The sequence below is a fragment of the Tubulanus polymorphus genome, chromosome 9, assembly GCF_964204645.1.
Source record: "Tubulanus polymorphus chromosome 9, tnTubPoly1.2, whole genome shotgun sequence".
Lineage (NCBI taxonomy): Eukaryota > Metazoa > Nemertea > Palaeonemertea > Tubulaniformes > Tubulanidae > Tubulanus > Tubulanus polymorphus.
Genome location: NC_134033.1, coordinates 2,439,719 through 2,467,096, shown reverse-complemented (window position 1 = coordinate 2,467,096; position 27,378 = coordinate 2,439,719). Strand labels below are relative to the sequence as shown.

Sequence of the window (27,378 nt, the reverse complement as noted above, 5' to 3'; positions counted from 1 at the left end):
GGCACAGGACGGCGCTCCGGCCCACAGACTGATGAAGGTTAGAAACTGACTTTCACTGAGATGGTTATTGCGCTTTGCGTCCTGTCAGACGTCAACGTCGCTCACAAATCCTCAAGCTCGTGCCACTAATTTCCCTATTAACTGAATTACTGTAGAGATTGATTTAATAGTTGAAATAATGTGCCTTTAACTGGTATCTGGCTGATGAATGGAGATGTCATCAACTTTAGCAAGCAGAGCCTCATCAGAAATGATTTTGTCCCGGAAACCGTTTTTACATTCGAATAAACTTTGTACAATTTTGAATAAAAGTCATGTAGGAATCAAGGTTTCAAATTTGTCATTTTATTTAAATCTGCAACAAGTGTAAATTACGAGTCTCCTTTATTTTAATGATTCTTGCTCAGTCACACGTATAAAAGCAATAAACCAAATACAATACATCGGAATAGTGAAGCTGATCTTTGAGTGAATACCTGGCTTAGTTGAATAAAAAGTTTTATAATCAGTTTATTATCTTCGGTTATAAATATATCCGAAAAATGACATCTGTTGCGTTTTCTAAGAACCACCCGGTAGAGTTTGGATGCTGTAACGACGCTTTGCTCATTATGCTGGTGCTGTATAAGGACTTCTCTCCGCTGCTGGTTCAAGGTTCCGATAACGATACATTTGACAATGTCGCGTTCCTCTAGGTAAGTGAAGTGTTTAGCGATTTGAAATAGTCAAAACCAAGATAGACACTTTCGAAATAATGCATTTATCAATAACCATTTCGAATGTCTTGAACTTCGAGCGTTTGGTGTGTTGACGAAACCCATTATTTCGGTAATTCTATGAAAAGTTCTTAAACCCGACCTAAATTGCAGAAATCGAATTCTTTATTTCAAACACTTTATTTTCATTGAACACACACGCAATGAATTTCAGTATTTACACCTCGCATATCTTCAGGTATTCAACCTCCTCACAGCGTCATCCTACAAAACAAATAGCATCAACATTTTAAAACTATGCAGGGCATACTTTATGAAAAGGTGGTTGTGATTGTCAGTGATATTTACTACTTTTTGATTGTATTACTCGATTTATTTTAGGGGCAAGGCCCGTATAGGGTAAGCGAATGGTCCCTAAACAGAATTGGCGGAATGGAGGTGTGACGCAGACGGCGTGGATAGAGGGAGACGCCGGCTATTTCGTGTTCACTCATGCGTGGCGATGGGAAAAGTCGACCGGGTGCGGGGTATTGACGAGTGTTAGTCGGTCACTTGGAACTCGTCACGCATGAGTGAACACGAAATACCCTGTCCCCGGTCGACTTTTTTTTTCGCGTCGTTACGCAAGAGTAAACACAAAAATCGATGATGCACAGGGTATTTCGTGTTCACTCATGTGTGACGAGTTCTAAGTGACCGACTATCGCTCGTCACGCATGACTGAACACGAAATACCCTGTCCCCGGTCGACTTTTTTTTTGCGTCGTTACGCAAGGGTAAACACAAAAAAAAATCGATGATGCACAGGGTATTTCGTGTTCACTCATGCGTGACGAGTTCTAAGTGACCGACTATCGCTCGTCACGCATGACTGAACACGAAATACCCCGCACCCGGTCGACTTCCTTTTTTAAGTCACTCGTCACGCATGAGTGAACACGAAATAGCCGGCGCCCTCTCGTAACGGTATCTCCTTAGATTGGGGAAGGCACGGTCTGGACCCCGAGACTTCTTAATCCGCTGCTAGGATTACACTGCACACCTAATGATGGAATACCTAATTCCCACCAGTCACAACCAACGTTGACAATTATTTCGATTTCATGCAGTTTATTTTGAAGGGTACTGATGATGTCAGGAGATCGAGGATTCATGGCCAGAAGATGATGTGCAAGGTTTTCCAAATACGGACCTTTTGTGATTAATTTTGTACATATAATGTTTATGAAATATACATTTGATTCTAATAAATTGGATTTAAGAGAATTATCAGTTTTTTGTAGTAATTAATTATGGATGTGTTGGATTTGAATGGATGCGATTGAAAACTAAAGGACGCGTCCGAATCGAATGAACTGAACAAATTAGATTTGAACTTAGTCATCGTTAAGGCATGGGTCTCAAAGGCTTAATTTGGTATTAGCTTACATTGAGGATCAACGAAAGTGAGAGAATTTGCCTAAACGACATGAACAGTTGGTTGTGACTGACAGGATTCAGACACTGTAGTCGCTATAGCGATCAGTATTATATATAGTAATCACTACAGAAAACGTGTTTAAATTCGATTCTAAACCGTTTATGAATTAATGCTGGTATCAAACTGCAGCCTGGAACCTGCAACCCCTCAAACTTGACACTTTATCGCCATTAATTCCAATTTTCGATCATTTAGGCAGCAAATTAGAAATGAACTGGACGCCAGATATTATTAAGAATTCGATCGACAGACTTTTTAAAGTGATCATTATAAGACACTTGAAGTGTTTTGATTCCAGGATACAGACCGATACCTGCAATAATGGACCCTCGTTACTGCAAAACTCATGGGTTTGACTATTTCATATGGCTGAATAATAACTTCACCTACCTAAAAGGCATTCACCTACCTACAGAAAAACGACACAGAAATTCGAACTCGGCACCAGCAGATGAGCGAAGCGTCCTTGACAGCATTCCAGCTTTACCGGGTGGTTCTTAACAACTCAACAGATGTCATTCTAACAATTAGTTATAAACCGGAGTTGACAACTCGAAAAAAACTTGGTATTCAATTGCGCCAGGTCAATTTCAGCTCCACTTCATTGTATTGTATTGGTTTTATACGTGTGACTGAGCAAGAATTGTTAGAGGCACGCAATTTACACTTGTCGTAGATTTAACCAAAATTACAAACTTAAAACAGAACACAATAACATGATATGATTTATTTTTCACTTAAAGATAACAATGAAATAAAGAATGCCGAGTTAACATCAATAAGTGAGGGTGCAGTCACAGAGCTCACAGGCTGTAACAACTTTGGACCAAGCCAAGTGGTTTCCGCAATGGTTTCCACGATAATGTTATTCAAAATCTGCCATCATTTTTTCCAAGAATAATCTCCCTAGCTTTATTTAATTACAGAAGCCGACTCGTCGCTGGAGACCAGGAAGGGCCATCACAAAATAGCTACGTGTTCATTCATTCGGCTCACTGAGAAAGTACCGTCAACATCGCTTTTTAAGTCTTCTTCAGTTGAGAGAATCTAATCTTACCGAAAGAACGTCTAACAAATACCCTAGGACCGGTTGCATAGTCACGGCTTAGACTTAAGCCCAGTCTAAGACCAACTTAGTTATATAGCCAATCTAACAACTTAAGACCAATCTTAAGATTTAAGTTCCCTTTTGGACTTAAGAAACGACTGTGCAACTGGAACCAGAGAATTGGAAAGGACTGATGTATAGTAGTGTGATGACTATCTGATAATGACTTAAGCGAGGTTGAGTGTAGTGGCAAGGTGTTAGGTCTGGTAAACGAGGGGATCATCTGTTGGTCGGAAATTGCAAAAACCATTTTAGTAAAAAAGTCTATTTCTGTCATGAATTCGCCGGTGGGCCGAGCGCCGTCCTGTGCCCACCGAGCTAACCTCCTCGGTCTCCTGAGAAAACTCTACGACAAGTGTAAATTAACCGAAGGCGACATCTGTTGCGTTTTTCGGAACCACCCTTCGTAGTAACAACAATCTCCGGACCCGGAAACTTACACATTTATAACATTATTACAATACGAAGCCATTCCGTGAAATAGTCAAACCCGAACTTCATATCACTCGTTACAAACCGGCTAATCGTCCTTGACCGATCAGAGATTTCATTCTTAACTCCAGGCAAGCAGACGATCAAAACTAATTTGAATCGATGATTTAGATTAAAATTGTGATCCATATTTAATAAATGAGACCACCTTCCCAAGCCTATAGCTCGACTACTCTCAGGTGCTGTAAAAATGTCTCGGACGATTGAACCGGTTACAAGTTGATTTTAAAGTAATATTTCATTATCCAGTTTTATGGAATAAATCAAAAGTTTCCTTTATCTGATAAATTGTTTTACATAGGACTCCTCTTAACTCAAATTTGTTTTACCGGCAAGTTGAATAATCATTTCAAACTTCAATACACATAATTTAGAACCATAACAACAAAAGAATATCAAGAATATCAATCAGATCTTTCTAACACCTCAAACATTAATCACTGGTCAGAAATTAATTCGAGTTAAGAGGAATGTTAGGAGTCTAATGTATCTGAAATTGCTGTAACGAGGGCCAATCCGTTTGATAGATAGGCTTAAACCCGACCTAACCTAAGTTTCCTATACGAAAAATTATTAGAAATTCTACTCACAAATTCATGGATTTCTTTCGATCGATCAGTTATCTGTTTGTTCCTTAGAAGATATGACATCCAAACATGTTACAGCACTAAGCTCTGTTGGTCCAGGTTGGTTAAGTCCAGCACATATTGACAGCAATCGGGTCTGGAGTAATCGAGGAAAGTCTGAAGTCCACTTATGTATTCGTTGATTTAGTCCGCAGCAGGTATTGACAGCAAACAGGTCCCGAGTAAGCGAGGAAGGCCTGAAGTCCACTGTGTATTTGTTGATTAAGTCCAGCACGCATTGACAGCAATCAGAGGAAGTAGAGCTCCTCTGAAAAAACGTAATGTTCATCGTTATGATTTTTAATTTGACTCGATACATTGTAATACATGTACATTGTAATCCGTTATATCCAGTATTAAAAACCTACAAATCTACTCACCACTAATTCAAATCTGTGTGTAGAATCATGGATTATTACGAAAGGTCTGGAGTCCACAGCGTTGGCTTAGTCAGCCCCGCGGTATTGGAAGCAATGAGGTCCTCAAGGAATGGCTGATCTGAAAAAGAGGTTTCAATTCTGACTGATGAATCAATATTCAAATAAAGAAGCCCCAGCCCTTATAGCTTATAGATTTAGAAAATCCCGTTTAAGATTCAACTCACCTAACCTCACGTAAGGACTGGACATATATACGCGTGTATAGTGAATTCAACGTATGTTACGAATGAATCATCAGAATTGGTTCAATTCAAATCGAACACGTATTACATGATTTCAAAGACCGAGGACAATAACAGGACACAATATGAACTGAGGGTGTCATAATGCGGTTCAATGGACACCGGCACCGCACTGGCTAGGTAATACCACAGAACTATAAGCGTTTGGTTCTATGATTATACCATAATAACGCTGAACATATTCTAACAAAATCAAACATTTATTTCAAATGTAAGAAGTGGACCAGTCCTCATTAGAATGCACAAGAAATATCTTAGAACAGTTCGCACTACATTCAAGTAATAAAAGTTCCATTGTTTATGACTCGAATTGTCGCTGAAGAATCTTAACAGAAATCACCCCAAGACCCAGCTCACTCCCTGACCTAGCTCATTCCCACCAGACATAGCTCAAACCCAGACCAAGCTCATTCCCGCCAGATCTAGCTCATTCACAGACCTAGCTCAGTCAAACACAACCATTCAAAGATGACTATTAGAATAAAGTCGAAACGTCGTAATAAACCACGATAGCTCAAGGAAACACTTTCGAACACAAATCACTGAGGTTCAAATTAATTGAGTTTTAGGAGCAGTGTAAGAATAAAAGCATTCTAAACAGAATTTCTGTGCAAGTCGATTTCGTAATCATTAAACCGTCAAATACAGCATTTAGACCTAATCGGTAGAGCGCCAAATATTTGCATTTTCTGAGGGTTTTCAATATCGGGGTCACGCGTTCGCTTTGTTCTTAATACCCCGTTCTTAATATGGTAAAATCTCATCGTCTAAATGATGGCTGATAATCGACGACATGTTTCGAATTACATCTATAAAAAAAAAAACGATTTGTTTTCGAGCACAATTTCTGACAGGTCATTTATTCAGTATTTCAGGACCCGCTTCCACAAGATCAGCTCGATTTGAAATCGGAATTTCTCTTATCTAATCGATTTCAATTGATTTGATGCTGTTTTTGGTGCTGTTTTGTTTATTTCTATGTGTTAGACAGGTTTCGATTGAACGTATTCCGGTTTAGGAATGCAAAGTCCGGATTACAAACTCTCTACCGATCGCTTCTATCGGGTTTAAAGATTACAAACTCTCTACCGGCCGCTTCTATCGGGTTTACAGATTACAAACTCTCTACCGATCGCTTCTATCGGGTTTAAAGATTACAAACTCTCTACCGGCCGCTTCTATCAGGTTTACAGATTACAAACTCTCTAACGGCCGCTTCTATCGGGTTTAAAGATTACAAACTCTCTACCGGCCGCTTCTATCAGGTTTACAGATTACAAACTCTCTACCGGCCGCTTCTATCAGGTTTACAGATTACAAACTCTCTACCGGCCGCTTCTATCGGGTTTAAAGATTACAAACTCTCTACCGGCCGCTTCTATCAGGTTTACAGATTACAAACTCTCTACCGGCCGCTTCTATCAGGTTTACAGATTACAAACTCTCTACCGGCCGCTTCTATCAAGTTTACAGATTTTGCATTTTGCGGAATAGATAGGGTGGATTCTGATACAAACGAACACACCAATTCCAGAATCGATAGTGACCAATCGAAACCTGTCAAAATTGGGGAAAAAAGGGAAGATCTCGATTCAGACTTTAATTCAGTCCTTTCTCCTGGTTAACATCTGCGCCGTCAGCGTTCGGAATTTTTTACTCGACAGACAGTAAACTAGAAAATTGACGCAGGAATCCATTTGAATGGAAACCTGCATCATAGGATGCGTGCGCAATCGTCTGCCGTTGTAGAAGACGATTTCGACGATCCGCTCCACGCTGTTCGGGCTCTCGCAAACAAGAAATGTCACCACGATACCTAAAGCGAGCAGCGTCGCCTGCAATTCTTGGTCTTTCCCTTGCGCGCCGCCAGACGTCACCATCGTCTGTCGGTTGGCGCGTGCTTTGTACAAGTGCACGGATAATATTGTATTTGTCACGCAGAGAATTACAAATGGCAAAATTATTATCAAGGCGACGATACTCAGTTCATCCAAACCGTCTGGGATTTCATTGTGAAATCGCAGTAACGGAATATTGACCGCTGGGCATTTGGGAATCTGGTGGGAAAGCCTCAAACAACAAAATTTGAAACCTTGCAACCCAGCGCTGAATACGACTATGAAAGCGAATGATAAGTTAAGCTTGAATTTCGTGCATACAACGATCGATTTCAAAGGGAAAACGATATGAATAGCGCGGTCGAGACTCATCAATACGATCAGCCAGTTCCTGATCATACGCATGGTCAGATGCGGCGGGGCCAGGTAGACCAGGAATCGCGGCCCGATGAAGGCGTCCGATAGATAGAAAAACATCCAGCCGTACGTCAAATAGGAGAAAAACCGACGCACGTTCACCAACGACACGGACACTAACAGAAAACAGTTATCGACGACGGCCAAAATCTGCAACAGGTGGAAAGAATTCGAACGCGAATTGTGCCTGCGTAAAATCACGAAACTGATAGCGTTCAAAACGAACCCGGTCAAACAGATCGGCGTCGATACGTACAACAACACGGTCAACCAGACGTTATTCTTCGATAGATACGGGCATTCGGTGACGTCGGTTCCGTTCGCCGGCGCCATCTCGATTGTGTTAGGTGTATGGTTGAATGTTTGATTGTTACATCGTTGACCTGAAGCCGTCTGACTTGACGCGGGTCGGAAGCCGTCTGCTGCCTGCCTCCGATTGTTAACTTTGCTTTGTCTATATTTTCGCATTCGTCTTCGATCCCATATGACAAATCACCTTCCAGTGACCACAGGATATCAAGCAATTACCTCATTATCTAGGCGCGATTTTGTTTTAGATTACACATCATAATATTTTCTTATCATTGATTTAGCAATTTTCCAAGCAATCGTTGCAATTTCAAACCCTATTCGCTGAGGAGGACAATCTTGAGAGAGGAAGCATTTATCGATTTCAGATTAGAATGTACAATACAGAAATTGCAATTGAATCTTGGTATGCTGAATGGTTTTAGTCTTGAAATGATCCCTAATCCAAGTACCGTATCTACTTGCTGCCCAACAGACATTCGCCATTGAAGGGGTAGACCTGGACAATCAGTTTTTGAGAGTGTGCTGATGAAATGTCTGATATCTGGTGTTTGTAGTTCATTTTCTATTGAAAATGTCTCAGGTGAAGCACTGAACACATGTGAAGTGTGGATGATCCGTTTTTGAAAATGTTCCGATAAAACGTCTAATGGCTGGTGTTTGTAGTTCATTTTCACTTAAAAATGTCTCGGGTGAAGTTCTGAACACATGTGAAGTGTGGATGATCCGTTTTTGAAAATGTTCCGATAAAATGTCTAATGTCTGGTGTTTGTAGTTCATTTTCACTTAAAAATGTCTCGGGTGAAGTTCTGAACACGTGTGAAGTGTGGACGATCAGTTTTTGAAAGTTTGCTGATGGAATGTCTAATGTCTGGTGTTTGTAGATCACTTCCAATTCGGAATATATCTCAGTCCGATATTTGAAGTTGTTGGAAAGGAAATACAGTATGGAATGTTTTAGGGGCGCAGGAGATCGAGTAGATTATTAACTAATCAATGAAATTTACTAGATCTTTTTGATATTTGATCATCATAATCCAAACCGCTCCAGGATATTTCATCTATATCCTGGAAAAAATCCAATATAAATACATGAAATATTGGATTTCATTTTCAGCGTATACCAAATAGCAAGCCTTCGGGCACCAGGAAATAATTACTTAGTTAGGAATCGGATATCATTTCAGATCTATACAAATACTTCGCCGGTCTTTTTTGTTGGCTCGAATCGATTTCCGCATTAATCGATTAATTAATCTGAGTTATGCGTTGTTGATTGGAGTATCGAACACTGCTGGGAGAGTACGGCAGACGACATGCTGCTGAATTCGACCGACAGATGGAAGAGCGCAGACGGCGATATCGGTAAACCGTACCACAGTTCGTACGCGCTGCTAACGATCTCACAATCGAGCGGTAACTTCCGTCTGCTGAAACAGATCGTGCTTCCCGCTATTTTCTGTTGCGGTTTGTTCGGCAACGTGGCCAGTTTTCTAGTGATGACCAGTCGCAAGTTTCGAAGGTATTCCTACGCCGTTTACCTGACAGCTTTGGCAATCAGCGATTTATCGATCTGTTTGAGTTTTACCGGTATCCCGATTTTGGAATACGCCGTTTTCTCGTTGACCGGGCGCCACGGGATTGCGTTCAGTAGCGTGCACCTATGTAAACTGTACGAGTTCATATTCCAACTGGGAGGGAACTGCAGTTCGTGGTTGATCGTGGTTACTACAATCGAACGTTTAGTAGCGATACTCTTCCCGTTCCGTTTCCGGCGGATCTGCACGCCTCGTTTCGCCCGCGTGGTTCTAGCCACCGTCATCGTACCCAGCGCCGTCCTAGCCGCAGCCGACATTCTCTTCATAATGCGTTACACGAAACCGAACGGTTGTTTCTACCGGCGCCGAACTCAACAAGCGCATTTCATGTTTCTAGTCTTGTATCTGTACGTAGCCCCGTTAACGATCATACTCGTATCCAACGTACTGATCGTCATTTTTCTGAACCGACGCCGCGTAAACGATCTAGCCGACTCTGTCAACAATACGAAAACGATCAGATCTGGTAAGCGAGTCGCCGTCATGTTGTTGACCGTGTCGACCGTGTTCGCCGTGACGACTATACCCAGCACTATCACCGCTCTGGTCTCGTTACCGGCCTCCGTCAAACAGCCCCTATTCGCCGCCTTTCAGATGTTGGAATGCTGCAATTTTGCGGTGAATTTCTACATTTATATTCTAGTCGGCACGGATGTGCGCCAGTATTTCGTAGAAAAGCTCACGTGCCGGGGTAAAACCGAGCCCGGCTAATGATCATCCTCCCCCGGCAGGGATTCGAACCTGATGGCATCGAGACTTGCCATGGTACGAAATTTGCCACACACTAGACAGAGTTCGCAGCTACACGCGCAGCTTAGATGATATCATTATCAGCCAATCAGATATCCCGTTTTATTTTAGCCCATTTATAGTTCTTCCTTGAAATTTACCCTGCCGTGGAAGGATGGCTAATGATATGAGAAGGCGCGGTTCAAAGAGCGCCAGAGTCTCTCTTATCTGACATGTAGATGCGCACCTGGGCTAGCGCGGCAGGTTTTCGTGCCGTGGCCAGTTCCGATGCCACCAGGTTCGAATCCCTGCCGAGAGAGGACGGCGATTATCCACAAATCGTTCGTTTTCGAACACCAAAGAAAAAAGATGGCGGCTGTCGCCTCCGATTGCCTAAATGACGCACTTCCGGGGGTCACAATAGATAAATCATCGGCGTTCAATACAAATTCAGAGAATATTGGCAAAAACCATATGAAAAGGTTGAAGGAATTACTCAGTTAGCGAAGCGCCTTTAGGTTGATAAGGAAATGTGGCTGCCTATTCGAATTACCCTATGCTGATATTTTCAGATTGCCTATACTAATTCGATCTTTTAGCACTTTTTCTAAAGTAGCCGTTCGTTGCGCAGTTAACGAGGAAAACTTGTGGATGAGTCTAAAACACTGATCAGAATTCCTACTTTACGCACGATCATGGTTCAACCACCGCGATGAAATTAATCCATACTTCCTTTGGATATAAAACCTTACACACGCGAAAGACACTGAAACCAGAATGAAAATTTTGATACGGATATTGATTTGAAACGGAAATCAATAGTTAACTCAGTATCTTAAATCATTATTCTAAAAGAAAAACAAATACAAACGAAGAATCAGTTACAATCAAATACAGGCATACAAACAGAGATTGAGTAAAATGGTAATTAGTTTCAACTCATAACTACGAATCCCTTCATCTTGACCTAATAACAAGCAAAAATGTCTATTTATATCGTGTAATGTTGATCATATGGGGCATTTTGATCCGATGGTTAATGGTGAAGGTGGCCATTGCTGGGGTAATGTTCGCCAACAGTCTGGGATTTCCCCATTTCGCAATTCCCCTGTCAACAGACGTCTCAAAATCAGATGGAAACGGAAAGAAATCAAATAGATTGATTTAAAAACATCTCAGATGTAGGCCAACTCGTAGGGCCAGTACCTTAACCTAATTTACATTTTTTCATAATTATTTTGTAATAAATTTTCACAGCAAACTTAAAATCAGTGTACATAATAGCTGACGAAATTTCATCATGTTTTTGCCCCATTAGCCACCACGCTACTAGCCGCATCGTCTGCCAGCACCACCTGCAGTTCATTATCGGGACTAAAATCCGCCTGCTTGTCGTCGTTCTGGTAGGTGTCGTTATCGTAAAAAACGGAAGGCGCCCTCGACTTCCTGGTGGTTAGTCCATTCTTGGGAAGAAAGGTTATACGTTTCAGTCGATTGACGACTTTTCGGTTGTCCACGTACAGACGATTCGAAATCCAGTCGAACGCAGTTTTCCGTTTACTAACGCCATCTACGTTTGTATCGCCAGACGATGAATCAGCGGCCCCTACCGGCCGCTGTTCGCGGTTCCTCATAGTTATTCTATCGTTCTGTTCTGGATTTTGTTCGCGTCGTTTTCTTACCAGTACAACGATCAGAATTATGACCAGCAACAAGATGACCGCCCCACCGCAAGCGCCACCTATGATTACAGCAATGGGCGTGGATGCGGTGGGCTCGACTCGTCCGCCACCTCGCGGTTTTTCTAAAATGAAAAGAAAATTCCGGTGTCTACGAAAATTCTAAACGTATAAATGCAAACTGAAGACTTACCGATACAATACGGAATCGTTCCGTTCCAATTTCCGGTCTTGTCGCACACGAGATTACCGGCTTGTTGGATCACGTGACTATCTGCGCAGACGTAGCCGGCTTCGTTAGGATGTCGTGTACTTCCGGTCTGGATCGTTCCGTTGTCGATAGATGGCGGTGTTCCGCAGTCGACTCCTATAAAATATGCAAATAATATGTAGAATATAAAAATCGAATCAGGAACGAATCTATTCAACGAAGTGGGTGCCACTTAAACGGTTGTGGGCCAAGCGAGTTGAAGAACCCCCTGTGCGTAAACGATGTCTTCTTCCAAGCGACTGGTGAAATTAAACATGGCCGATGAACAAATTTTAGTGAAAGATCTTGAAACAGCATCACGGCATCGAGTGAGGCAGCCTTCTTCTGCCGTCTTAATTTTTTCTTTACTCTTAGATAGATGTTCTTGTCCATTGATTACCTGACAATTACCTGAATAATAATCAAAAATTTAATAATTACCTAAACATTTTGGTATTTGACTCCATTCGCGCGTTTCTAGACAGGTGGCCAGCGCGCTGTCGTTGTTCTCCAGGTAGTAACCTTCGCGACAACCGAACTCTACTTCAGAGCCGTACGTGGTTAGGTTTATAGACAGCACGATACCAGCAGCCGGCAGTATCGGCTGACCGCAATCAACAACTAGGTAAAACAGACATTAGAACATCTAAGAACCATCGAACTAAAAAAGACGAGTTGATTTTGACTAATTTCACGATGGAATACAAACATGCCGTTTTCAGAAACCTATCCTCGCTTGCCAGGGTTTTCATTGCATCCCGCTGAAGTTCACGCAAAGACCGTTCGCAGTTCTTTCATTGGTCTATTGCAACGCCTAAGACATCTTTGGCGGACAGGTAGCCACCCAGCGGCCATTAGTATTGAGCCAACCAGATACGTTGTTTTTCACAGGCAGATTCGCTCGATAATAACTACGCATCTGATTTGCTGGATATATAGACTGGTTTGTGTCAGCGTGAGCTTCGGCGGAAAGCAATCAAACCCTGGCAAGCGATGGTGGAAAAACCTTGCATTAGACCGGGGTGTTGACTGAAGACACCACACATGTATCGAGGTTTTCATGGTTCCCCGCGGGGTTAGGGAGTATTTATCGGCAGTTGACCTGCATAATAAAGGGGCGTATCCAGGGCCCTATCTCGAGGGGGTTCTGGATTGTATAAGGGCACTCACTACTAAGGGGGAGGGCACTTTCTATGCCGAGTAACGACAAAAAGGGGCACTTAACATCAACTCGTGGTTTTTCGGGGCACTTACTTTATGCCAAATCATGCCAAACGAGGGCGCCTTTACGTCAAATCCATGAATTTAGGGGCACAGACGAACGGGCCCAACGGTATTCCAGAACCCTCGGAAACCCAACTCCCCCGGATCCGCCTCTGGCATATGACTACATATAATAGGGTGATGTATGTTCATCTACACAACGTGCTGTCCCGTTCTAGGGAGGGGGGGTACACACACAGCTGATTCTCGAGGGAAGACCGGAATCCCGGATGACGTCAGCAGTGACATCATCAGTGCGATCAAGCCTGTAGAAACAGGCGAAAGCTAACAAGTAAGTTTCGCTAAATATTCGGAGTTCCTACGGTTCAAATTAGGATACTATACATATAATAGGCATGTTGTGTAATAACCTACGTCCGCAGTGAACGGTCTCGTCGTCGACCCAACCGTTCCACGTAGAATTCGCGTCGCATCGTTTAACCGGTGAACCTTGTTTCAGTTCGTATCCTAAATGACAGGTGTAAGTCGCCGTGGTGTTATACAGAAAGCCATCGGCGTTTTGCGGCTCGGACACGTTCCACGTCGAGTGGTCGAAATCGGGCGGTTCATCCGTACAGTTTCTCACTAGAAATACACGAAAATCATACATTACAGTAGAACTCCGCCGTGTCCGAAGAACTCGGAAATAACCGTTCAACTGGAATATGTTAAAATATTTTTTTGTGACGCTATGATATATATCATATCACGCAACTTAGATATTACCCGAGTCGGGCACATTTTTACGGTCCCAAGATCGGACTTGAGTGATGTCATTTCATTTCGTAATTCTCCTATGGCGCATTCGCTTCGACCAGAATACGCTCTACCTACTCCAGAATAGCATCTATAAACCTGATAGAAGCGGCCGGTAGAGAGTTGTAATCTGTAAACCTGATAGAAGCGACCGGTAGAGAGTTTGTAATCTGTAAACCTGATAGAAGCGGCCGGTAGAGAGTTTGTAATCTGTAAACCTGATAGAAGCGGCCGGTAGAGAGTTTGTAATCTGTAAACCTGATAGAAGCGACCAGTAGAGAGTTTGTAATCTGTTAACCCGATAGAAGCGGCCGGTAGAGAGTTTGTAATCTGTAAACCTGATAGAAGCGGCCGGTAGAGAGTTCGTAATCTGTAAACCTGATAGAAGCGGCCGGTAGAGAGTTTGTAATCTGTAAACCTGATAGAAGCGGCCGGTAGAGAGTTTGTAATCTTTAAACCCGATAGAAGCGGCCGGTAGAGAGTTTGTAATCTGTAAACCTGATAGAAGCGGCCGGTAGAGAGTTTGTAATCTGTAAACCCGATAGAAGCGGCCGGTAGAGAGTTTGTAATCTGTAAACCTGATTGAAGCGCCCGGTAGAGAGTTTGTAATCTGTAAACCTGATAGAAGCGGCCGGTAGAGAGTTTGTAATCTGTAAACCTGATAGAAGCGGCCGGTAGAGAGTTTGTAATCTGTAAACCTGATAGAAGCGCCCGGTAGAGAGTTTGTAATCTGTAAACCTGATAGAAGCGCCCGGTAGAGAGTTTGTAATCTGTAAACCTGATATAAGCGGCCGGTAGAGAGTTTGTAATCTATAAACCTGATAGAAGCGGCCGGTAGAGAGTTTGTAATCTGTAAACCCGATAGAAGCGGCCGGTAGAGAGTTTGTAATCTGTAAACCCGATTGAAGCGGCCGGTAGAGAGTTTGTAATCTGTAAACCTGATAGAAGCGGCCGGTAGAGAGTTTGTAATCTGTAAACCTATTAGAAGCGGCCGGAAGAGAGTTTGTTATCTGTAAACCCGATAGAAGCGGCCGGTAGAGAGTTTGTAATCTGTAAACCTGATAGAAGCGGCCGGTAGAGAGTTTGTAATCTTTAAACCCGATAGAAGCGGCCGGTAGAGAGTTTGTAATCTGTAAACCTGATAGAAGCGGCCGGTAGAGAGTTTGTAATCTGTAAACCCGATAGAAGCGGCCGGTAGACAGTTTGTAATCTGTAAACCTGATAGAAGCGGCCGGAAGAGAGTTTGTTATCTGTAAACCTGATAGAAGCGGCCGGTAGAGAGTTTGTAATCTGTAAACCCGATAGAAGCGGCCGGTAGAGAGTTTGTAATCTGTAAACCTGATAGAAGCGCCCGGTAGAGAGTTTGTAATCTGTAAACCTGATATAAGCGGCCGGTAGAGAGTTTGTAATCTATAAACCTGATAGAAGCGCCCGGTAGAGAGTTTGTTATCTGTAAACCCGATTGAAGCGGCCGGTAGAGAGTTTGTAATCTGTAAACCCGATAGAATCGGCCGGTAGAGAGTTTGTAATCTGTAAACCTGATAAAAGCGGCCGGTAGAGAGTTTGTAATCTGTAAACCCGATAGAAGCGGCCGGTAGAGAGTTTGTAATCTGTAAACCCGATAGAAGCGGTCGGTAGAGTTTGTAATCTGTAAACCTATTAGAAGCGGCCGGAAGATTAATTTAAAGATTTTTATTTAATCCGGAATTGCTATTCTTAAGCCGGAATACGTTCAATTGAAATCTGCTTTAGTTTGACAGCTCGAAGATTTCAGAAACACCGTCTACATATATTTGAAATCGTGATAATTGTTCAAGTCATTCACCACCAAAAGGAAGGAAAAAATCAGGTCTCTTTCTTTCGGACAATGCGAATAATGCCAATTTCTTTCGTGAATAAAAACTTATTTTTAGGTTTTCATTTCGACCCACGTATTGTTTTTAGAGGCGGGCTTTTCCCGAATTACAAATATAAATCACGACCAGGAAGTAAAATAACTGCGTCTTATAAAATACTGTAAAATAAGCATTTCTTTTGATTAGATCTGATTTTTAATGGTTTTGAAATATGTTTTTTAATATGTATGTACAATGGCTATAGCGCTATATTCGTATTTAGTTAGTTTTTTTTCATCATGGCCTGAAATTTTGACTGCGGAATAAATATCTTTGACGCTTCAAGTCAGATTTGAAACTGGATGAACTCATAAACTGTGGAAAAAACAAATCAAACCCACACAGTGTGGAACTGGATCAAACTTAACCCATGAAACTGTAAACTGGGTTCTGAGTATAATTAAACCCACACAACTGTGGAACTTGGTTCAGAGTCAAATTAAACCCACACAACTGTGGAACTGGGTTCAGAGTCAAATTAAACCCACACAACTGTGGAACTGGATTCAGACTCAAATTAAACCCACGCAACTGTGAAATAACTGAATTCAGACTCAAATTAATCCCACGTAACTGTGGAACTGGATTCAGACTCAAATTAAACCCAAGTAACTGTGGAACTGGATTCAGAGTCAAATTAAACCCACGCAACTGTGAAACTGGATTCAGAGTCAAATTAAACCCACGCAACTGTGAAACTGGATTCAGAGTCAAATCAAACCCACGTAACTGTGGAACTGGATTCAGAGTCAAATTAAACCAACGTAATTGTGAAACTGGCTCAGGTTAATCATAAAGCTGTAAACTATGGGTTCAGGGTCTAATTAAACCCACAACAACACAACAAAAATCCTAACTGGCTCTTAGTCGATATTTTCCTACACTGGCGCGAGGCTTCGCTGCGTTATCTATTAAAAACTGGTACTTGCAAACTTACGATAACATATCGGGTCTTGATGGCCAGATAGCGGTATCCACGTCTGGTTCCTCAAACACAATATCAACCCGTCGTAACTGGTATCGGTGATGTTCGTCCACGAGTATTCGGCGCACGTGAACGCCACTCGTGATAACCATTTGAAACCGTAAGTCTCGTCAACCTCGACTAATTCAGTGTATAGCGGGTGGACCGGTGTCGAACATCGCAGATCTGCAAAATAAACGAACGAACATCAAAACCAACGTCACTATTGTTCGATAACATGTAAGACATTTCATTATTTTGATTTTATATCACAAACACGTCAAGGAAGCTAGCGAGTATTTATCAAAAAGTCAGATGCATTACTACTAAACGTATATGTGAAAATCATATCCCTTCATAAGACTGTCCACAAAACGGTTAATTTGATTTGTACAGGCATCATTCAGTATCCGCATAGAATTGGAATTTTTATCTAAAAAATCCATTTTTTTCTTATATGCAAGTAATTCGTGGCTTAAAACTGGACGTTAAGGTTTAAGCCTAGGCAGTTTTAACAACATGGATCGCGATTGACCGACAGTTGACGCTTTCCTGAATTCAGTGTGCCTGAGAAAGGTCATCATTTTCATAACTCAACGACTAACTTCCTTACATAATTTACGCATAAAACTTGATATCTCACCAACCCCCCCTCCCCAACCCCATGCAAAATCAGCCATTCTTTATCTATAACCTTAGCAGCATTTATAGAATGTTATACATAATTAATGAAAATGACCCATCGTCGCTTACGCACTTTGTCGTCGATAGGCGGAGCTGTTGCAGTGAGTACCGACCCAGGTGGCGTTCGGCGACTCGTACAGACCCTGTTTGATATACTGCGGACAGTCACAGTATTCATCCGCGACTGCGAACTTCTCCAGAGACGCGTCTACAGCAAAAACAGAAAGGTATTTCACCAAGAATGGATAACCTTGAAATATTTGCTACATATATTCCTGGCGATATCTTTTAGGATATTGTCGAAACGTTGAATAAACTACATTAGCTCGAGGAAGTATTTCAGACTCGGGGATGTTATTTCATCGTTCCGACACGGGCTCAAGAGTGTTTTCATCAATGGCTATAATGAGGACAACATCAGTATTCCTGCATTTCATCGAGGGTTGATGACCTTTCATCGATGGTTCCTCTATATTCGAAATCCGTCCAGAAATACCTATCCAAATTCACACTTACCCGGGCAGGCGCACGTCTCGTTACATGAGTTCGGGCACTTGGCTGGTACGAATGTGGTTGTAATGTCACAGTCGCCGACCCGGGCATATTTTGAACATTCTGGTACTTCATCTACGCACGTGATATCTGCGCGAAAAAAGTAAAATTCAGATGATACCAAATCAGGATTCTTATTTCCAGTTAATCAAGGTCGAATTTAGATCTAGTCAAGAAGTTACCGTACGACCGCGATGAACAAGAATTAAAATTCGAATCGGGCAAATACGGAGACAAAATCCAACAAAACGCGGACCCAGCGGGAATAAAAAAGAAATGGCGCCTAGAATCCGTAAAAAGAATTAGCAAGCCCTTTTTACAGTTTCCGGACGCCATGAAACTTCGTGATGAAGTTAAATCCTAGTTACCCTTAAATCAGCTTACCTCATACAAAGATCACCCGACCATTGTTTATCTACCTTATAAACCGTAACAGGTTTCTTCATGCGTCCCTCCATCTTTGTATTTTTGTATTAGCATTATTATAGTGCGGTAATTCAAAATGATAATGAAATTATAATCATATCTGAAATTGCCGTATCTTGCTTTAGACAAATCACGCTGACCTAGACTTATTTTCATTTTGATAAAATCTATATGATGATATTGATTGAATAGTTATCTAATTCATTCATATCGGAAATGTCTTTATACTTACTGGTGGTGTTTGTCGCAGACACCGGCGCCGTTACGGTTAGAACAAACCAAACAATCAGTCCAACATCCAAACGACCGACGCTTCGACAGGACTGCAGCATTTCGCCAACACAAGTAAAATATCGCTCCGTTTTTCGAAAAGGCTTGAATTTTAAACTTTTCGAAGTTTATTAACAACCTCTTTCAACGCGTAGAAGCCTTCTTCGGCAATGAATCCAAAATTTCTATCTGACTCCGAAACGACAATTAAGATTCTCAAATACGATCGCAGTTTTATCAAACATGTAGGCGTGAATGTCTCCTACGCGGGTATTTCGATTAGAATTTCCGCATCTAAGAAAGTGACCTTGTAACCTGGAATAAGAGGTCTACCACGTGACCCACGCGAGCGCGTCGAAACGCGTAAGGAGAATACGAATATCAAATTCTATTCCGTTGTCCACCGATTTCATAGCAACGCCGATAAGAAAATGGCCGAGCCTATAAAATCCTGCATCGCGACAAAGCGAAAGTTAAAATGTCAAATCCGATCAATCTTACATGAGAATCACGTCGACCACTAGAATTTTATCAAATTCTTGAGAAATCCTATTCGTTTGCGAAAACTAGATACAAAATGAAAATGAAACTTCCTCCTCGCGAAAGGTCTTCGAAATATGTATCTGATTTGCAAAACAAGCTACCGTTTTATGTAGCATTCAAAACGGGTTTTGAATTCGTCGCTAAACTGGTCACGTAAGTTCGTGTTTTATACTACTGCCAATAAATCATCTGCAAATCGCGACTGTGGGCTTTTAAAAACCGGGAAGTAAATCAAAATCGTTGTAAACAACGAAATCGTTCATAAAGAATGTCGTTTTTTAAATTGCGTCATTTCAGGCGCTCTGACGCGTTGGGAAACGTACGCGTGACCTTAACCTTGTTTGAAACAGACGACAGAATGAAAACGGACGACGAAACCGGAAATCGTTACTGATGACGTTTTTGATTTATTATCGAGATCATTATTCATGAATGTTCAGTCAGGAACACGACCCCATAAAATGTAGAATTCCATACGGCTGATTATTGACAGTGGTATAATTTGAAAGTCTTGTGTCTTTACTTGAAGGGTACAGCAACAGTTTATCTGACATAGGGGAAAAATCAACAATCCGTCTCCATATTCTATTTTTCATGTAACGCAAAACACAAAAATGAATTCAGATTTCGTGGAAAAATGGCTGAAATTATTTTCCAGATATTTATTTTCGATTTTCCAAATTTACAAGTGTATTTTCTACCAGATTATTAACAAATTCTGTGAAAAAGAAAATTGATGTATGTTATGTCCCACTATATTGCGTACACGTCGATGAGATATGATGTATATTGAATCTTGATTCTATATATTTCCTATCAAATCGAATTGATTTGAAAACCAACTAAAGCCCGGCAAAACCCCGGCGCGGGGCCATTTTTGCTATCTTTTTAAAATCGTTCCCACATCCGCTTCCGCATACTCAAGAGCCATTCGCGAAGTGTTGGTCCCATGAAAAACATTTGTCCATTGATGAAACGATCGTTGGTAGTCGACGCCCAGTGTCTTAAGGAACACCACACGGTTTTGATTTTGACACTTTGGTGTCCCTTACAATCCCACATGTCACACCGGCCACATCTTTACCCGTCAAGGGATTCGAACCCACTACGCTAAAGCTGTTCCCCGAACCCCTTGACCTCACGAGTCGTTGGAGTCGTTACTCGTCGACCAGAATCCGGTCGTACCAATCACAGCGCTTGTAACAAACGACTTTAGGCTTCTATTGGTTTTCCCGTTAAATTGACCATTCAGCGAACGTTTTACCGAACAAGGAAGTATTTCGCAAATCGATATATGACGTCATGCGCAACAGCGCCAGTATAATGAAATCACGCTTCGTGAGGCTAGGCGGCTGGTGGAAGCGAGTTCGGGAGTGATACCGGACCCCTGGCAAGCGAGGATACACCGTCCGAGAGAAAAACAGAAAGTTTGATTTTGGAAGTAAATCGAAGTACTTAAGATGGTCGAATCTACAGATTTCTCTGTCTAAATCGAAGAAGATCGTTCGAACCCTATACGGTTAAATCTGAGTACTTGTTATTATTCTAAGCCCACGGATAAAACTGAACCCAAAACTATAAAATTAAGTCCATGGTAACCTAGCCTATAAACATCTACATCATGTGATATTTCTGATTTGTCTTCAAGTGCTGATGCGCATATGCGCGCAGTGTTTGTAATCAAACTAACGATAAACATATGAATCAAACGTATATATCTTATTGGATCAGGAGAGAATCCCACAATGATAATAAAAAGTCCGAAAATGAAACTTCGAGATAGTAGTTTATTTCAACGTTTCGACTATATCCTAATAGTCATCTTCAGGAATAATGAGATACAACAGAAATTATGAGATATATATACAATCCAGAGACAAAGAGACTAATTCAAGTAATCTTTGTCTCTGGATTGTATATATATCTCATAATTTCTGTTGTATCTCATTATTCCTGAAGATGACTATTAGGATATAGTCGAAACGTTGAAATAAACTACTATCTCGAAGTTTCATTTTCGGACTTTTTATTATCATTGTGGGATTCTCTCCTCATCGCGTCAACACGGATATAGTGTTCTACCAATCGTGATCTTATTGGATCGTTGTAGAACCTGTTGCGATGGTTTTTTCGGGTGTTTTGCCGGCGCAACAATTCGCCAAAATCTTCCTCACTTCTTTCGACGTCATGATGTACAGAATGAAATTCATCGAATAATTCGCATCCCACGTGATCAAACCCAAATCGCGTACGAGGTCCAGATCGGGCAGGTCGAGTTGTAGATTTCTCATGACCGACACGACCCCTATCGGCGTAAATGACAGGCAGAACGCCGTCGACACCAGAAGCAGAAGTTTCGTAACTCTTTTCGCCGACTGTTTCTTCTTGTCGGCGCCGGACGCTCCGAAACTCGCTTGACGAGTTATCGCGATCGTGATGGCGATATTGCCGACAAAAATCAACCCGACCGGCACGTGACTGCCCAAAACTCCAGTCATGATGATGTGAATTTTGTTGAACGACACATTAATCAAACAACCACGACCCGGTATGTAGTGGTCGATATAGCCAGGGATGAACATATACGCGTAGAATGCGACGGCTACTGTGACAACCGCAGCGCTAGTTTTGACAGCGGCCGATTTCGTAGAAACTTTCCGATAGGCGAGCGGTACGATAACCGCTAAAAACCGGTCTATAGTAACCGTCAAAACTAACCAGTTACCTGCGACGCCTACTGTAACGAATAAATACGAGCCTACGACGCATGAAGTGCGTCCGGTCATCGTCTGCAAATACGGGCCCGGATATCCGGATAACGCGGCTGCTAGGTTGATATACACTATAACACGGATACCGAGGTTTAAAAGATCGCTGGCGGCCAGAGCGGCCAAATACACACTATAGGCGTGACGTTTCATCGGGCTACAAGTCATTATAATAATCGTGATGATATTACCGACGAGTCCAACAGGTATAATCACGCCTAGTGTCGCGACGAATAGCGGTATTTTCCAGGAACTTCCGTCCATCTGAAAATATTGAGGTAACAGATTCATATACGTGAATCCCCATGTACTGATATATTCATCTGCTGGAAGACTACCCTTCAGGCCGCTACTGTTCAGTTGTTGTCCGTCCATTTTCAATATTCCAAAAATAAATCGTTTAACGAGAAACAAAACTATTTGTTTTTGAGTGAAAGTTCTGCAATTTCCTCCAACGCGAGGACGATTTCAATCGATTGTTACTCCGTCAGATAAGACGCCGCGGCCCTGGAGCCGACAGAAAGTCCCTTTTAAAATATTATTTACAAGAAAAGTTGTCTGATAATTTGCAAATTAAAGATTTATTGTTCCGATCTTTGTTATCCAATTCAATTCGTACCGCTTTAAACCCGAGCCACGTTCGAACAGCGCTGCGCGATTCTGGAGTCTGAGAGACTGAACCAATGAACAAAGTGAAACCAACATTCGTAGCCCACGCCTAAAATCATCTTGATATACCATGAGTCCTGATATTGATAACTGTTATTTGAGAATTTCTAAACCATTCGTCGTCCTACATCGCCGAGTGTTAGTCCCAGGAGGAACCCTTTTGTTACTTCGATGGAAAGATTGTTGGCAGGTAACGCCCGTGTCTTTAGTGAACACCCCTCGAGACTTGAACCTATAAACACGCTGTGCAGTGCCGTGATAAACAATAGTACAATGGTTGCGGTTCTAAAATCTAAATATTGTTTAACATCTTTACTGAACATCTTATTCAATCGTTGTAGAACCTGTTGTGATGGCTTTTTCGGGTTTTTTGCCGGCGCAAAAATTCGCCAAAATCTTCCTCACTTCTTTCGACGTCATGATGTACAGAATGAAATTGATCGAATAATTCGCATCCCACGTGATCAGCCCCATATCCCAGACGAGACCCAGATAGGGCAGGTCGAGTTGTAGAGATTTCAGGGCCGACACGACCCCCGACGGGCTGGACGATACGCAGAATATTGTCGACACCAGAAGCAGAAGTTTCGTAACTCTTTTCGCCGACTGCTTCTTCTTGTCGGCGCCGGACGCTCCGAAACTCGCTTGACGAGTTATCGCGATCGTGATGGCGATATTGCCGACAAAAATCAACCCAACCGGCACGTGACTGATCAAAACTCCAGTCAAAATCATATGGATTTTGTTGTAATAGATATGGATCAAACAACCACGACCCGGTATGTAGTGGTCGATATAGCCAGGGATGAACATATACGCGTAGAATGCGACGGCTACTGTGACAACCGCGGCGCTAGTTTTGACAGCGGCCGATTTCGTAGAAACTTTCCGATAGGCGAGCGGTACGATAACCGCTAAAAACCGATCGATCGTAACCGTCAAAACTAACCAGTTACCGAGAACAGTTACGATAGTGAATAAGTACGTGCCTACGACGCATGAAGTACTTCCGGTCATCGTCTGCAAATACGGACCGGGATATCCGGATAACGCGGCCACTAGGTTGACATAAGCTAAAACACGGATACCGAGGTTTAAAAGATCGCTGGCGGCCAGAGCGGCCAAATACACGCTATAGGCGTGACGTTTCATCGGGCTACAAGTCATTATAATAATCGTGATGATATTACCGACGAGTCCAACAGGTATAATCACGCCTAGTGTCGCGATGAATAGCGGTATTTTCCAGGGAGTTCCGTCCATCTGGAAATATTGAGGTAACAGATTCATATAGATGTATCCCCAGGTCGTAACGTACTCACTACTTGCGGGTTTTGCCGGCGCGTTCCCCATCAGATCGGTGCTATTCCACTGCTGCTCGTCCGTCATTTCGGCGCTATTGCAGAGATATCGAAATAAAAGAGAAACTTTCTTTAACAGTTTGAGTTTGCCCGTTTTAATCGGTCCAGTTTGTATATCAGCTTTCGAGAAGAATATCGAATCACGTCATGTAAACACAAGAAAACGGCTTGAAACAAGTGATGAACTATAGCGTGAACGAAGTCCACTTGGTTTCACGAATCGACGCGCAACCACAGTTCAAAACGAAACCCACGCCCAAATAGTCTCCCGTGAGAGACCTTTCACAAATCTGGACGGTAGTCTTGACTTTCTCATTCGCTGTTTGATACCGGAGAATTTCGTTCCCAGGAGGTTTGATCATGGTATCCGTGGTTTGATGATTATACTATTGTTCGGAGTGCTTTCCATATTGACGGTCAAACACCGACAATGCTTGATATTTATACTGACAAATCTTAGCAGTTTCTAAATCCACGCCGTTGCAAATGACAAACGAAGTCAGTCGATACTTCTCATTTATGCGTTTATTTTCAGATTACGACGACAAAATAAACGACGAATATTACACGTTTCTACAAATACAAATATTATAAGGGTAGGAAATGTTCTAAACAGTTACGATAATTAATTTGCATAAATTTGCACAAAACTAACATGACGACTGAGGGAGATTTCAATATAGCAAGCACACAGACAAGCACTGATACTCCGAGGAGCTCCAACGACCAAGTGCCAAAAATATTACACAAAATGCGGGCGTAACCCGGAAACGGATATGCCAATAAACTTTAAGGCGGGATGTTACGACCAATTGAGAATCCTCTGGAAATCTTGTAGCGAATTCGTCGAAGTCAAGTATTAAAGACCAACGACTTCCACATTTCAGATAACAGCAATTTATTTTACGTAGTACTGGTCTGGCCGTAACTCTCGAACTGCCTGCATGTTCACAAAACCAGATATTTATATTGAAGACCGTGACTGTGAACGGACAGTACAGTTCAGTGGTTCTTAGCACACATTTTAAATAGAAGTTATACAGACAGTTTAACAGAGAAATATGAATATACAAGATAGAATACCATGGAGATTATATACATTTCACCTACACGGGAAAATAACAATACCAAACAACAACAACAACAACAACAATACAACACAATCCTACGGAATACTGGAATACTGACACAAGAGAACGAACAAAAAAACGACCAACTACCGTTACACTTTATACAAACAAATAACTTTACATATAACTTAAACATTGACTTCACACACGCATTACCGACCAAACAAAAGATTACAATCGGTCAATGTTGTGTCGTATTTACAGAAAGTTTGACTGATGTCCACGTGCGGCAACGGATTACGAAGAGTGATAATGAATTTTGAACACTTTTTCTACACATGGCCAGTAATTGTGTTTGATACTGCCGCTTTTAGGCATCCGGGGCGGATCCAGTTTACCTTAGATGCGTCGCTTGAGGCACTCAATACATTTCAAATGCCCCCCCCAAGGATTTTCTTATGATTTGGGATTATTATAAAGAAACGTTTCCGGTTTGATATTGAATGGATTGTGAAGTGGCCTAAATCCGGAAAGTTTGAATGTTGGCGATACGGGGTGTGGGGATGTTTTGAGATCGTTTTTCCCCTAGGTCGATTAATCCGCCCAATTCGAACCACTGGCATCGTAAACCGATTTCGGCTCCTCATTTCGAATATTGCGTGTGCCCTTTTTGAACGGCAAGGTTGGACCCTGTATCCGCTGGATGTATCCATCCTCCTTTCGTCGCATTTTCCTTAATTCCAAATTTCCATCGTAAAATTATCGATGACAGTGCGGATGATTCGGACCCTGAGATTTTTTTCCCGTGTCAAAGCGACCTCGTGGTCATGGTCTATATAATCAGCGTATAGCAACGGTGAGTATCGCTTTCTTACTTGCTCGATATCGTCGATGTACAGAACCTCGTTTGTGCACCTTATTGAAATCCATTTTTCTGAACTATCGACGTTGTCAATCTTAAATTGCATTATACCAGCCGATGATATTACCGGACACGTGGTTCTATTTGAATCGAAGTCGAATTCTGCCTTTATCATCTTTCCAACAGCGATATCCACGCGTCCACGAAGTTGACGCGGGGTAAAAAATGAAATCGAGTAGTTTTTAAATCCATCCATCGCATTTTTCTTTCCAAAACACAAACTTATCTGTGTATCACTAGGCGTTGATATAGCTCGGCTATCGTTGACACCTTCGGTGAGGTTGAAATGAAGTTTGTGTTTGTTATCGTCTACTGTCATATTCGTTCCCTCGCCGAAAACGAGTCCTCGTTCGGGATCGACTTTTTCAAAATCGAAGAAATAACGGTATCTGGGCGGCGATGATTTTGCGTCTGAAAGTGAGTTCGAAAGAATACCATAGGTACAGAGGGGTAGAGTTACTGAAAGATTGTCCGATTATAAATCGATTGAGGTCTTTTTTCACGTTTGAATTCTACGGTACTCGGCCGAAAGGTTGTTTAATTTAATATAAACCAGTTCAATTTTAAATTCGTGATACCGAATGTATGGCTTACCGATCTTAGTTGTTTTTTTATTGGTCTCTGTGTTCATCTGAATTTCAAAAAAATTTGAACAAATATTTAATTTCGAATTAAACCTTTTGTTCGGTGTAGTTTGGCTCGGTCGAGAGTTCATTGCTTTGATGAGTCGCATGTTAGGCCTTTATCTAATTACTTGGATTTCGGAAAAAATGGGAGTGTCAAGGGAAAAAATCAAAATTCCAGTACGCCTGATGATGGCTAACAGTTGTTAGCCGAAACGTCGCTCCACAAATACAATCATTCCGGTATAGAATTTTTCAATTTTGGCTTTGTTATTGTGGGATTTTTCTCGTCGCGGAATAATTAAAATAAAACAATTTTGAAAGGCGCTTTAAAATGGAAGGGGACAAGAAAGAAAAGATGTCATTTTTTCATTTGAGAATTTTCCGAATAAAACCTCGGAGAGACAGCTGGACAAAATTTTAAAGGAGTGAAAATTGTGATGAATCTTATTCAAATGATGCGAGAAATGAAGAAAACTAAAACTAAAACCTTTTCGCAAATCGCGAGACTTAAGTTGGACATAATTTTCGCAAGTTGAAAATCACGATGGACATAACATTGAATTGATTTTTTGGAAAAGTTGTGATCAGCCGTATCCGTATTTCCCGATTCAGAAAGCTCCCAGTTTGCAATGCGTTCTGGCAACCGCACTGAAAATTGGTACGATAACCACACTCAAACGTATTT

General features: G+C 41.8%; 4 protein-coding genes and 1 long non-coding RNA gene across 5 annotated transcripts; 1 reads left to right on the top strand and 4 right to left on the bottom strand.

The window, feature by feature from the left end:
- Positions 1–367: 367 nt before the first annotated feature.
- Positions 368–5,078, bottom strand: LOC141911095 (uncharacterized). Its single transcript, XR_012619970.1, has 4 exons — positions 5,027–5,078; positions 4,803–4,920; positions 4,387–4,690; positions 368–980 (listed from the first exon to the last, which is right to left on the bottom strand). It is a non-coding gene; the product is annotated as an uncharacterized LOC141911095 (long non-coding RNA).
- A 1,630-nt stretch (positions 5,079–6,708) lies between these two features.
- Positions 6,709–7,692, bottom strand: LOC141911214 (FMRFamide receptor-like). The gene has a single exon (XM_074802195.1). The coding sequence runs from the start codon at positions 7,690–7,692 to the stop codon at positions 6,709–6,711; it is 984 nt and encodes a 327-aa protein (XP_074658296.1).
- Positions 7,693–8,984: 1,292 nt separating this feature from the next.
- Positions 8,985–9,977, top strand: LOC141911213 (putative G-protein coupled receptor B0563.6). Its single transcript, XM_074802194.1, has one exon. It carries the CDS (start codon positions 8,985–8,987, stop codon positions 9,975–9,977), a length of 993 nt encoding a protein of 330 aa, XP_074658295.1.
- Positions 9,978–10,827: 850 nt separating this feature from the next.
- On the bottom strand, positions 10,828–19,385 carry LOC141910896 (sushi, von Willebrand factor type A, EGF and pentraxin domain-containing protein 1-like). The gene is made up of 8 exons (XM_074801769.1): positions 18,697–19,385; positions 18,003–18,128; positions 17,560–17,694; positions 16,776–16,988; positions 13,563–13,772; positions 12,366–12,545; positions 11,868–12,041; positions 10,828–11,799 (listed from the first exon to the last, which is right to left on the bottom strand). Exons 1-8 carry the CDS (start codon positions 18,794–18,796, stop codon positions 11,294–11,296), a joined length of 1,644 nt encoding a protein of 547 aa, XP_074657870.1. The 5' UTR covers positions 18,797–19,385; the 3' UTR covers positions 10,828–11,293.
- Positions 19,386–21,370: 1,985 nt separating this feature from the next.
- Positions 21,371–22,420, bottom strand: LOC141911211 (somatostatin receptor type 4-like). Its single transcript, XM_074802193.1, has one exon. The coding sequence runs from the start codon at positions 22,418–22,420 to the stop codon at positions 21,371–21,373; it is 1,050 nt and encodes a 349-aa protein (XP_074658294.1).
- Positions 22,421–27,378: the final 4,958 nt, after the last annotated feature.